The 14,206-nt window shown below is 32.0% G+C and overlaps 1 protein-coding gene across 1 annotated transcript in view; it reads right to left on the bottom strand.

The window, feature by feature from the left end:
• Window positions 1-14,206, bottom strand: part of LOC106464589 — a gene marked incomplete at its 3' end in the record, with an annotated part of 114,557 nt that overhangs the window by 26,541 nt on the left and 73,810 nt on the right. The window contains exon 7 of the mRNA XM_022392821.1: window positions 13,216-13,287. Coding sequence (XP_022248529.1) covers window positions 13,216-13,287 — 72 coding nt within the window. The remainder of the gene's footprint in view (window positions 1-13,215; window positions 13,288-14,206) is intronic.

Raw genomic sequence — 14,206 nt, 5'->3', positions numbered from 1 at the left:
TATTGTATTCTGGTGGTAAAGTATGTTTTACTTCACTGAAGCTTTTTTAAAGGACTGTGGTCTTTGTGTTTCCGATTAAATAAAACAGACAGGTTTTGCATATTATTTAATGGTGATAAATAATATCGTGCTTGAAAATGTTCAAAACAGGGGATCAATAACATATTTCTGAAATAGGTTATTAATCTAGCTTTCAGTATTAAGCAAGGAATTTTTGGAATTGGCAATCTGATCAAGCTTGTCTTAGTGATTTACATGATAGGCTGAAAAATGGAAGGTTCGAGACAATAATAAACTGCTGAACACTCCTTGGATTGTCAGCTATGGACATGTTATAAAAGTGAAAGTCTACCATATTATTCGATTAAGAATAGTCTGTAGGCAGCGGATTCTGCTGACTGATTTTTCTACCTTTGATCAGCATATCCAAATTAGTAAGTACTAGCTATTACTATCATTAACGGTGAGGGTACCCAACTGATGAAACAATTCACTCAAATTTTTATAAGAAGGACATATGAAAAGTATACTTATGTAGTTTTCTTTAGTTCATAATATTAGTTTGAATCATTCACATTTTGTATTTACTGTTATGTTTGCTTCCTCATAAAAGTACCTTTTGAACACCAAGAGAATGTCATTCCTTTCAGTCATTAATTCAGTATACTAAACATTACTACTAACTCAGAAATTTAAGGCGCTGTCATTTATTATTAATTATTAATGGATTGTAAATTAGAAATATTATATGATTCTTCTCATTTTGGGCAACAGGCTGTTACACTGCTTTATATGTGTTTATCCAATGTCACATAGCTTGTTTGATAATGATCAGGACCTGCTTATTATATGCCATATTCAAATCTAGCCTTAATGCATACAAAACATCAATTTGCAGAAAAAGAAATGTAATATAATAATGCTATTTTATAGGGCTATCATGTGGCTCATCTTATGAAATTCCTGACGCTGCTTCAGAAGAAATGTGCTCGTATCGTTAGAACGGAGGTAAAACATCAACAACGAAAAATAAAACAACAAATTACAAGTTCCTCTTGTAATCAAATGATTATTTAAATAGTAATATACAATTAGTGTGAAACAAAAATAAACATCACTATTTTAAATAGTTATGTTGAAAATGTATATAATTGTTTCTTTGATAGTACCAAAAATTACTACAGTTTATTTTTGCATGCCTAGACAGATATAACTATCAAGTTCATGGATAAACAATTTTATGCATACAATAATTAGGAACTAAATAATGCTTAAGCTAAAATATTAACTTACACGTTTATTACCGAAATGAAAGAAAAACATAGCTAAAATTATATATATATATATAAATACAATACGGTTTAATGATAGAATAAAAAGACAAAGACGGTTTGTTTTCATAACTTTCACACACGTCTACACATAGCGGTCCCCAATTTTGAACTGATAAACTAGAGGGGGAAAAAAACAACTAGTCAACAATACCCATCGTCAACTCTTGAGCTCTTCTTGTTTGACCAAATAATGAGTTTTGACTGCCACTGTTATAGTGCACCCATGGACCTAAAGCGTTTACGGTGCACGAACCATGAACATTAGGTTCTTAGTCCAGGCACTCTAACCTCTAAGCCACATTCTTCCTAGAAAAGAAAGTTACCAACCGAATCGTATCCTCTTGTTATTAAAAGAAATGTTTTATTTACCTGATTTAAGATGCTAGACTTCCTGTTACTTTTTCACTATATATTGTACAGACTCCTTTTAATCTACAATGCTCTCATTCAGTACTGAAATATCATTCGCGACATTATAATCTTGTTTCATTGGAAAAGGAAAAATGTCGAATTCATTGAATAAAAACATCGTTACTTTTTCTAGCCAAAGATCTTAAAAGTTGTTCTTATTTTTAGCTCAGAACACATTTAAATAAATTGAAATGTCCGATAAGAAAATGTGTTAGATTATGTAAACTTGCACATAATGAGACAGAACCGTCATGCAAAAAGAATACAAGGACCTCAGAAATACTTTTCAAAATAATGTTTATGTTAGTTACAAACAGCACAACTGTACTGTTGAACGCTATATAAGAACAAATAGTATTAGAAACGATTTTGTACGAAAAAATATTTTCTCGCATCTTTTCAGTAAATATAACGCGTTTTTAAAGAAAATGCTTTACTATATTTTCCAGCTTTCATTCTGAACATGAATGGCAGAAGCGACCAACGTGGATAGCATTTGTCTTTAAGAATTCCGAAAGAACAATTTCTTATTAATAACATCTTTAAGGTTTTTAACGAAGAATGGAGTTTATATAATGAGCCTTAACGGCTTGAAGCATTAATTAGAACCCACTTGCATTTCAATCACATAAAGTTATAGAAATAACACACACATTTTAATTATATAAAGTTATAGAAATAACACACACACATTTTAATTATATAAAGTTATAGAAATAACACACATTTGAATCACATAAAGTTATAGAAATAACACACATTTTAATCACATAAAGCGTCAAGTCCAATTCTTATTTAATATTCACATTAAGTTCTAGGACTAACGTTCATGTACTAAATATATTTAAGGTTTGATGAAAAAAAAAGTTAATTTGAAATTATTTTAACTATTTAAGAACTTCAACGCTCTCTAGAGGCTCAACTGTATGTCTGAGGGATTATAACGCTAAAAATAGTGTTTCTATACCTGCAATTAGCACAGAACAGATAGCTCATTGTGTAGCTTTGGGCTTAAAAACAAATTTGAACATCTCTTCCATTTTAAAGAATCGACGAGTAGCTGAAACAATATTCTGTTTTCTATAACTGACGAAGTATTACATATTTTCTTCATCAAACTGATACAATATTCTGTTTTCTATAACTGACGAAGTATTACATATTTTCTTCATCAAACTGATACAATATTCTGTTTTTGATATCTGACGAAGCAAGTATTACATATTTTCTTCATCAAACTGAAACAATATTTGTTTTTGATAACTGACGAAATAAGTATTACATATTTTCTTCATCAAACTGAAACAATATTCTGTTTTTGATATCTGACGAAGCACTTCGTCAATTATCAAAAACAGAATATTGTTTCAGTTTGATGAAGAAAATATGTAATACTTACTTCGTCAGTTATCAAAAACAGAATATTTTTTCAGTTTGATGAAGAAAATATGTAATACTTACTTCGTCAGATATCAAAAACAAAATATTGTTTCAGTTTGGTGAAGAAAATATGTAATACTTACTTCGTCAGATATCAAAAACAAAATATTGTTTCAGTTTGATGAAAAAATATGTAATACTTAAGTATTACATATTTTCTTCGTCAAACTGAAACAATATTCTGTTTTTGATAACTGACGAAGTAAGTATTACATATTTTCTTCATCAAAGTGAAACATTGTTCCACGTGTTATTGTTATGGTGCATTAATTTGTGAGATAAATAGAGAATAGCTTCAACACTGAGCAAGTTAGCATGCTTAAGGACTGCAACATTGGTGACCTTATCCTGCCATTTGATGTTCGAGTGTCTTAATTGCACGCTATCGAGTCTGTTCAGGTACCTTCTATACGAAGTGTTTTACATATCTCAGCAGAATATAGCAGTGTAGTGAGGACAACAGTTCTTCATAGCTGGCCTTTGATAAGATATTAAGTCCGTGCTGTGACCATTCTCTGTTTTATAAACCCACAAAGACAGCAGAGGCAGTTTTGGTACGATTGTTGAACTTCACTTCTATGTTGTATATGTTACAATGCTTCCTAATTAAACGACACTGTGCATTGTTTTATACATTATTCATATATACAAATAGCGGGAGGTTAGCAGGTGATTGTGTTAGGTGGTGGCTGTTTTCTTTGTATTGATGGTAAGGCCGAATTTTGAAGAACAGAGGCGACATCGTCGGTAAAAGTTATCTTATACAAACTGCACGCACTTTTGCGTTTGACTTCAGTCTTCTAAGGTAGAAAAGGCCACCATCTGTTATTGTTCTAATGTAAATACCATTTGAACTCTCTTTGCTTACTGATCTTAGTATTACAGTGAGGAATGTTGTAAATAGTACTAAGACGCACCCTTGTTTTAGCTAGTGACTTTCACTAAAGATTTCATTTTTTTTGCCACCAACAGAGACTGATGCTTTCATGTCATCGTGAAAACTTTTTATCATCTTCACAACTTGTCAGGGAATCCACATTAGCCCAACCGCTTCCACAAGGTTTCTCGGTCTACTGAATCGAATGTCTTTGTAAAGTCGACAAAAAAGCTTAGAAACTTTGATGCTGTTCGAGCACTTTTTCTTGTAGTTGACATAATGTGAATATTACATCAATAGTTGATCTATTGGCTCAGAAACCACACTGACCTTCTAGAAGAATGTTATTTGCAATGATTTGTAGACGTTTCAGGATAATCTTTGACCTTTCTGATATAAATAAGAGAGAATTTCCACATTCTGCTTGGTCACTCTTTTTTTGTACATAAATCCCATCTACCAACAATTATTAAAGAATTTTAGCAGTTTTCTGTTTAGGTGTCTATTTATATACTATGGCATATTGGGATCAATAAATATAATAAAAGTTCATCTTTTATTTGTTTGTTTCTTTGCATTTCAACAGAAAACACCACGGGTACTAAAACGCGATTTTTAGCGTTATAAGCCCTCAGACTTACCATTAAGAAACTAGGGGAAAATTAACTTAATGAAATGTAATAGTTCAGTAGAACTGATATCGATAACTGATAAGCTGAACTGATTTCCATATATCGTGAATTTGAGAAAGCACAAGAAAGTTGATATAAAACGTTTTCGTGTATTTAGAGCCATAAAAATTTATATTCAGATAAAACATCCCTTTATAATCTCCTAACTGAATAAAGCGACATAATCATTATGAATTTTAAGTTTCAAGTTTGTTTTAAGCCATTTAAGCACATACGCAAACTTTTTCCTTTATCAAATGAATAATGACAATGACAAACATTATTTGAATGTGGTTGAAACTCTTCTAACATTTACAACATTTTTCATTGTACACTTTACACTGAATTGATAGAAACAAATGCATGTTGACTAATCTAATAATATCTTTCATTGGTAACTTATTCAAATAGATGAAAGTTTAAAAATCTGTTTTCGACAGAAAATATATTTATTACATATAATTGCTTATTTGAATATTTCGTTTATATGTAAATTAAAGATCCGGTGTTTCTTGCGCTTTCTTGATAATGTATAGCAAATTGCGTGTGTATCTAAACTTAAACTACGTGATTTATTATAAGCAGGAATAAACAGAATAATGGAACTTCAAAAACACTCAGTTTTATGATTTATTGCATTCATGTAGTATGTGCAGGTAGGACAAGAAAATATCTCATACCTGTAAATAAATTATATTTCAAATATCCTAAACATATATCAAATTCTTATGTAGCTGAAACAGAAAATTGTTATCAAATTCAATTTTGTATTTGTTTCAGACTTAATTTTATTTGATAAGCATATAAAGACAGATCAAAACTATTTCTTTACGTGACGACCCCTGTTGGGTCAGTGTTATAAAGTAAGGTGTAAGGTAGCATCGGTTGCAGTTTAGAGAGTGTGAGATAGCGCTGGCATTTGGTCAGTCTCTAAAGAATTAGGGGATTACAATACTCTAAGTCATAGTGGGGTAAGCGAATATGGTGGGATCTTTCATAGATTCTGTCAGTATGGAGATAACAAGATTCCCTATGATTATGAAACATTATAATTCAAGATATGGGAAACAGGTACAAGATTGGAAAGAAAATTAAAATACAGAAGTTCAAAAAAAGGAAGAAAACCGGAAGGAGAACGAATTAAACCGAGAAAGGTGAAGAAAGAAAGAAATAAGCTGCTAGTGTAACGAATTTGTTGTTATGTATTTATTTTGATATCAACACTTGTTTAGATTAAGTTTATATTCAAAAACATGTATAGATTATTGTAATGAATATGTATTGCGAAACTCCCGCCTATTCTCCAAAGTTGCAGAAGATTCTCGAGAGTAAGAATCAACAATATATGTATATACGCAAACGTTTAAATATAGCTCAGTAATGTTTGTTACGTAACACTGAGTTTTCTAGAAAACCTTCCCACGCCTATAAATATAAACAACGTGACGTGTCGAGGAGAGTGTCTATAATCAGTGTGCTATAAACTTCGCAAGCTACAACTGTGATTTTTTATAACGCTTATCAATCGGAAAACTTAATATATTTGACCAGGAGCATTTACAAAATTCGATCATTAGAACTCATTTAACTTCAGTGGATTCTCATCGGACATTAGTATTTTTTTAAGTGTGTGTGGCCAAAGACAAAGCTAGGTAGCTTTCCAGCGAATCGTATCTACATTAACTCCCAATTAACACGCTCATCGTAAACCCTCGATTAGATATCAATGGAGTTCCAAACTAGAAAGAAGATCTTATATTGTTTGTAAGTTTGTGAAATTTTTGTTTATAAATCTTTGTTTGTAATTGACTAATATATCGGCATATATTTAAATACTAAATCCAAAGTACAATTTATCTACTAAATTTAAATTATCAGTTAACTCGGCTTCGGACCATTTGAAATTCTAATACGTAACACTAGAAAGAAACAAAAATCTATGTCTTTTTATTACCGGTAATAAACAGCAATTTATTATGTTTATATATTTGTGGCGAGTCTATTTTTACTAGGAATAAGTACAACCTAAATAATTTTGTTAGACATAAAAATGGAAACCAAAATGCGAGTACAGCATAATTACGCGTAATTGATTACCACTATTAAACAAAATGTGTTTATAGTTACAACAGTGCAAGTCAATTTCTGATAGGGATATAGGTAAAGTATACTTACATAACAGGGGAAAAGGAAGAATGACTATTTCACTTCGTAATGAAATAATGTCAAAAGTGGGATTCATCAATTCATTAGGTTTCGAAACCCAACAACAAAATGCGTGTTTGAAGTGGGAACACATCAACAAGAGCGAAGGAGGAAAGTCAACGGAATAAAGTAGTGAAGTCGAGAAAGGGAGTAAGTTTCATTTTTGTTCTCATCTTGCCTGTTTTGATTTTGACTGATGGTTCTATAAAATTTTACTGATTATATATTGTGGTTCATTGTTTAAGGTCAGAGAATTAACGCTAGCCTGTATGAGAATTGGAAATCATTAACAAAAAGTCAACTGTAAATAACTGTAGAGAACTGGGTATACCATGTAGTAGAAACTGGAAAAAGAGATGAGATATATGAAGCTTTAACTGAAGGGAGATTAAAAATAGATTAGTTTTCTAACCTCCAACTTCATGAAATTACAGAAATCGCGAGTGGTGCTTACGATGGTTATCATAGTAACGATTTATAACTTGATAAAATACAGTTAGAAACGAAACTTGTGGTAAATGAGAATAAACGTTTAGAAGCAAAAGTGAGAATAAATGTACAGAGCTAGAGTTAGAAGACAGATAGAAGCAAAGAGAATTCGAGTTGATGATGAATGGAAGGTAGGGTAATTCTAGTGATGGGACTGGCATGCATGAAGGAAGCACACGTGTGCAGCTGCCTAAATTTGGCGAAAGCAAGACAGATATATCTTTCTATGCTTTTGAAAAAAATAGTGAGAGCAGAGGAATCATCCTCCTTTCGTGTTGGTGTGATCTTTCAATTTATAGGATTTTTCGCTTACAATAATGTTTCTTAGAAAGTGTACTTTATTGATTCGTGATACGAACGTCATGTAATAATAATAATAATATATATATATGTGTGTCTTGTTAGATTCTTATGATTTGGATGAGTGGTGGTAATTCCACTCACTAGTTACCTGAACATAACAGTACAAAGTAGTATAAAGTTTCATACTCATAGTTACAAATACTTTTGGGTAAAGATACAGAGAGAAAAGGTTTCTACTCTTGGATAACTCACTTGGATAGAACATTGAGCTACTTAATATTTATATGATATAAATATATATGGCCAATCTCTCTCTATCTAAAATTAAATAATTCACAAATGTAACCAATAGATTATCGCAAGTGGGACGAAGGGGATACTAATATCCCTGAACATCCCAGTATATGAAAACTAAAAAAAAAGACTAAATTCCTGACATGAAATTTTTCGTTTTTTTTCCTTGTTACCAAATATCCTGGATTACAATCTCAGCGTTTATTTTCACTCGTCGGCTTTTTCGATTACAACAGTTTCTTATATTGTAGACTTAATATTGCAAGACAATATTTTAACAAAATTATCAAATTTGTTAGTAATATGGTTAAAAGGTAGGAAGCTAGCAAATGCACGTGTAACAGTGACGTTAGCGGATAATTATGTAGTGATTAGGAAAGATAGTGAGTTGAAAGTAGATAAAAATCAAACTAAAAGGACTACTTACCACAAACAAATAAAACTGGATCTGCGATAGCTATGATTTGTAAGGAGGAGTTTGTAATAAAGGAGAGAAACTACAAACTCTTACCAATATGTTTTATACGTGACCAACTTGGGAGTTTAGTTATTCTGTAGGTAGGATAAGAAAATTACAAAAAAGGAGAATGTAATGTGTTGTATTAAGGACAGAAGGAAAATCTAGAAGGAGTAATGATAAATGGGCAAGCCGTTAAGAGATCTTGAAAGTTGGAAAACTTTGGTAAGAAAGGAACTAGTAAAAGATAATGAACTGAAAGCAGATACAGTAGGTTTAATTGGATTTGGCACCACATCAGGAATAGATTGATTTACCTACCACTACCTAAAGTCACATTGCAAAGTTGAGTTTTTGAAGGTATAATAGTCGTAGGGATAGCCGATGGTATTCCACATCCGGTTTCGCTTGGTAATGAGGTAGAAGCTATTGGGTTGCTAAATACACCTGTAGCAGTGGTACCACATAGCGAAAGTAGCCAGATAACAAGTAATGTTAGAGAAAACTCTAAACATATATACCAGTTAGTGAAGAAATAAATTATCAAGTAAATAATACAAAAAATGACAAAGTTTGAACTGCTGTTAGAATATGGAATATGGATCGAGAACAAATAATTAAACGGTAGTTATAATATAAGAGTTTCTGCAGTGAAGCCGTGGTAGAGGAACCGGAAGTAACTAAACTTGGGCAAAATTATTATTACTGGCGGGAAGAAGTGTTGAGGTGTAAATGTAATGGGAATGATGTAATAGATGGTAGGGATCAAACAATACTCCTAAAGAAAAGTAGACAGACAGTATTGAAGTTATGACATGATACAATACTGGCTGGACATTTAAGCTAAAACGAAAAATAGGATCTATAAAAACTACTTCTGGTTGGGTATATTTGGAGATATAAAGAGTTATTTAAATAGATGTCCAGCATATCAGCTTGCTGGTAAGAGGAGCATGAAAGTGGAAAGATCGATGGTTAATTTATCAGTTATTAATGAACCGTTTTGTTTCGTTAGTGCTGATAGTATTAGAACATTTCCAGTAACTGAAAAAAGAATAAATATATTAAGATCATGGCAGTAGATGACTTTAATGAAGCAGAGAAAATAGTGCGAGAGCTGATAATGATATTCTCATGGGTCGGGGTTCCTGAAAAATTATTATGAGGTTTAAATAATAATTTTCGGTCGAAAATAGCGGAAAAATGAAAGCAAGAGGAGTAAAAATGGAATACACTAGTCCTTAAGGACTTAATACTTGTGGTGGGAAGAGCACAAATAGCCCATTGTGAAGCTTTGTGCTAAACTACAAACAAACAAACCATAAGAACTCCAAACAAAAGGAAATGTGTATGAGAGGAAGTGAAACGATTAGGGCCATGCTAATAGTAACGGCAGAAGAGAATCGTGGTGTTATCTTTTGTTATCATATATGACTAGGTAGAGGCAAATGTTAACAAAGATGCAGAAGATAGCAGCTAAAGCTACTCAGAAAAGTAAGGTTGACAACGAGAACTAAAGATGATTCAATTTGTTGCGGTGCTGGACCCAGTGCTTGAAAATAGTTTAGTAGCAAGGAAGATAAAATCCTTCGATATAATTAAACATGTGGGTAAAGGGATACTTAAAATAGATGTACGGGATAGAGAAGTAGTTGGACTAGTAGTGAGGCTAGTAGTAGTGAGAATGAGCAGAAAAGTAACTTAGATCTTTATGGGGAACCAGGGTATGCTAATACTTTGAAGGATAAACACCTAAGCTACAGGATAAACGTAACTTCTAATGTTGCGATGAGGAGCCCAAAAGGAAAATTTCACACCATTTGAGGGTAGCTCTTCAAGATGAGGTATAGAAGAGATAAAATTACGGAATATTCTAGTACTTATGCATCGGATCGGTTGTAATATTTGTACCTAAGACTGATAGGGTAGGGATAACTTAATTTCCCAAAAGGTTATCTTCAAGTCGATTTAGATGAAGAGGATAAAGAGAAAATAGTGTTTACCACAACTTGTGATCGTTAGAGTTTAGCATAATTTCCAGGGAGCAAAAAGAGTTCCAGTAACATTTCAGAGATTAACAGATAACGTCTTACGAGGCTTAGGAGAGACGGTTACAGCTTACATAGATGACATTGGCATACACATAAAAAATTGGGATGAGCATCTAAGAGTTTTAAGGGAAGTACTAGATACGTTGAGTAAAGGAGACTCAACAATAAAATTGTGTAAATGGGAACTTGGAGTAGATTGCCTATAGTATTTAGGTCACATGGTAGGTAAAGGATTGACTGCCTCTGTAAAGGCAAAGGTAAAAGTTATTATAGATTGTGAGAAACCTACGACAAATAAAGGAGTTAGATTTTTTATTGGAATATTACAAAAAAAAGTATTTCCAGGTTTCCAAAAATAGCAGACCTACCCACAACATCAACCTGAAAATCAGGACTACAACGTGTTGTATAGTATGAGGCCAATGAGAGGACTTTTAGAAAAGTAAAAGAGGCGCTGTGTAAAAAAGAAAAGAAAAGAAAATAAAAACTTACATAGCTATAAGGATACGTTATTCATCATTGTGCAAACTGATGCCTCCGATACAGCTATAAGGGTAGTGCATTAAATAGGTGAAAATGAATAGAATATCCAGTGGCGTATTTAAGCTGAGAATTACTAGCACGCGAAAGAGCTTTAGCCATCACTGAAAAACAATGCTTGGCAATTAAGACCTTTTCTCTTAGGTAAAACACTTGTCGTGAAAATGAACCATAACCCATTAATTTGTGAAGAATGAAAACAGAAAACTGCTGCTATGTAGTCTGTTATTACAGGAGTTTAATTTTACGTTCGTTACAGACCAGTAAGTGGCCATAGAAATACAGACTCCCTTTCGCACTTGAGTTGTTAAAATCAGTCTGTAACCTATCTTTGATTAAAACTAATTTACATAGATACGGGGCTTACGATCCATCGAATTAAGACTAACACTGCTATTGTGTGAAAATGTTTGGTTATGCAAATGAACGGAGGGAGTAAGAACTTTTGAAATAACTGGATGAAACTCTGAACAGTAAATATGGAATGGAAGAAACAGAGTCTTTTCTGATTAATTATGTATGTCTATATATATATGCATTTATATGTGCATATATGACTGGGAAGTTGGAAAATATCTGGACAAAAGCTATGAAGTGTAATGCGATATATTTAAAGACAGTGAAATTGTCAGTTGTGAAAAAAAAAGATGGATAAACAGTGGATAAATAGTCTAAAGAAGAGCGTGATGATATGCGTGGGGAAATATAAATATTAAAAAACACAACTGAGATTATAACAATCAAAATTGTTCGATGTATTTAGGAAATGTGGGGGAGGAGATGTGTAATAAAGTTAAGTGTAAGGAAACATTAGTTGAAGTTGAGAGAATGAGGCCACCCTTTGGCCAGTCACTCAGAATTAAGGGATTACAGTCATTAGAAAACAATTGGAGTAAGCAGGTATAACGGCTGCTTTTCTAAGTATGGAGTCTACAAGAACCCTATTGTTATGAAACTTTATAATCTGTTATACGGGAAAGAAACAAAAGATCAAAGAAAAGGAAAAAGACCGGGAAGTGCGAGAGAGAAGAGATAAACCAAGAGAGGCGAAGAAAGATGCTGCCAGTATGAAAAAACAACAAACTATTACTAAATCTGTGTGCTATTGATTATCAGTAATAAATAGCAATTTGCTATGTATACGTTGGTATGAATCAACTCCTGAAAGGAATAAGTAAAGTTATAAAGTTGATGGGCATAAAAAGGGAAAGCCCTTTAAGTTAGAGTATATCACGATCATAATAGTCAGCGGTAAGTTTATGGATGTACAATGCCAAAATCCAATGTTGGTTTTCCCGCAGTGAACAGAGTGTAGGTAGCCCATTGTATAGCTTTACAATAAGAAAACAACAACATTTACGTGACAAGCTGTTACCATTTTCGGATAGACTATTCCTTAAATATGACAGTAAGTTTGTTTCCAGTCACAGGTTTCTTTGTCTTAGTGTTTACATTAATGACAGATGAAATAAAATTACATTGTTATATTAACCGAATGTGAAACTAAGAAGACAACTCGTAAGTAACCAAAATATTTTTCTTGAGACTGAGGTCTGTATAGCCCTTTACGGATTTATGAATATCCGCTTGCTAAGTAATTGTGTATCTTCAGAAGTATGCGGTAGGTTCATTCTGGAGTGTATTTTGATAAAGTTTTCCCGCAAAATAGAAATTACAAGCAGAGAAATAATTCTTTATGAGTAGCTTATGATAAACGAATTTTACAAGGGACTTTCATTTACTATAAAAACACATATTGACTACTTATTATTTCAAGTACGATTTTAGACAAGGGAATAATTTCATCTTTTAGAAACCATTCATGAATATGAGATATTAAATAACATTACAGATTAAGGAACTAAATTATGATACACACTATTATACATTAATGCTATCATAAGTGGACAAAACCACGTACTGCAGTAAAAATACGTTTTTTATTTAATCACGAAATGCTTGATGTCAGATTCCAGTTCGTCATCATAAAAATCATGCAAGTTTTCCTATTTTTTAAGCTATATGTTTTACTCAAAGCCTGGAGACTAGAACATTTACTGTATAATCTAAATAATATCAATCAATAATTCAAGCATTATAAATCTTTAAAAAGCAACAATTTATAAACAAATTAGTTCATTACCTGGTTCGTTTGGATCACGATGGAGTCTTACTGATTGCAAAATCTCTCTTCGAGATGTCTTAGTACATGTACCTGCAACATTAGAATTCAACACAATTATATTTGCTTTCGTCAACATAAAATGCTATTATAATAAGAAATCTTGTTTACCTACTTTGCACTGAATTAGTTTGTACAAATTATAGTTTTGCAAATGAAAATGTTTGAAGAAAATACTTGTTTTATATGTGGTAAGTCCTTTCGCACAATCGGGTTTGTAAACTTAGTGCATATTTATGTCAACATGAAATCACAGGAAGAAAACTATCAGGATATTTTTTCAAATCAAATTTATTTTACAGGGCATTATACACTAAGTGTATTATGAAAACATTAAATGTTGTATATCTTTATCATATTTGGGTAATAAAAGAAATGTTAACTAGTATTATTAAAAATATTAAATGTGTAAGAGTGAAATCAAAATAAATTAATGATTTTTTCAACACCTTAACATAATCTACTGGAAGACGACTTTTAAAATATGATTTTCAAATTGGTAGAGAAAATGAAAAAAAAAGAGAAACCTTCAAGATAAATTATTAATCAAAAGAAAAATGCCCCTCTTAATTTAAAGTTTTTTATTCAAATGTTTCCCAAATTAAATGGAATTACTGCAAGAAGTTTTTTAATAAGTACAGGAAAATAATGCGAGAGTTTAAAAGTAAAAAATATTGTATTTAACTAAAAACTAAACACTCAGTTCAGAATGTATTTTTTGCCTTATATTACTTTGTATAGCTATTTTGTTTGACAAAAACAAATATTGTAAATTGTAAATCAATGTAAATATAATTTTACAAAACTACCATAATTAATGAATAAGTTCACATTTTAATAGTAATTTTATGAAAACAAGTTTTCGTTAAGTTTTAGGCCCGATATGGCAGGTGGTTAGTGCGCTCGACTCGCAATCTGTGGGTCGCGGGTTCGAATCCCCGTCACACCAAAC

Source organism: Limulus polyphemus, unplaced genomic scaffold (assembly GCF_000517525.1).
Source record: "Limulus polyphemus unplaced genomic scaffold, Limulus_polyphemus-2.1.2 Scaffold61, whole genome shotgun sequence".
In the NCBI taxonomy this organism is placed as follows: domain Eukaryota; kingdom Metazoa; phylum Arthropoda; class Merostomata; order Xiphosura; family Limulidae; genus Limulus; species Limulus polyphemus.
Note: the sequence above shows the minus strand (reverse complement) of the source record. Positions and strands in the feature narration are given on the sequence as shown.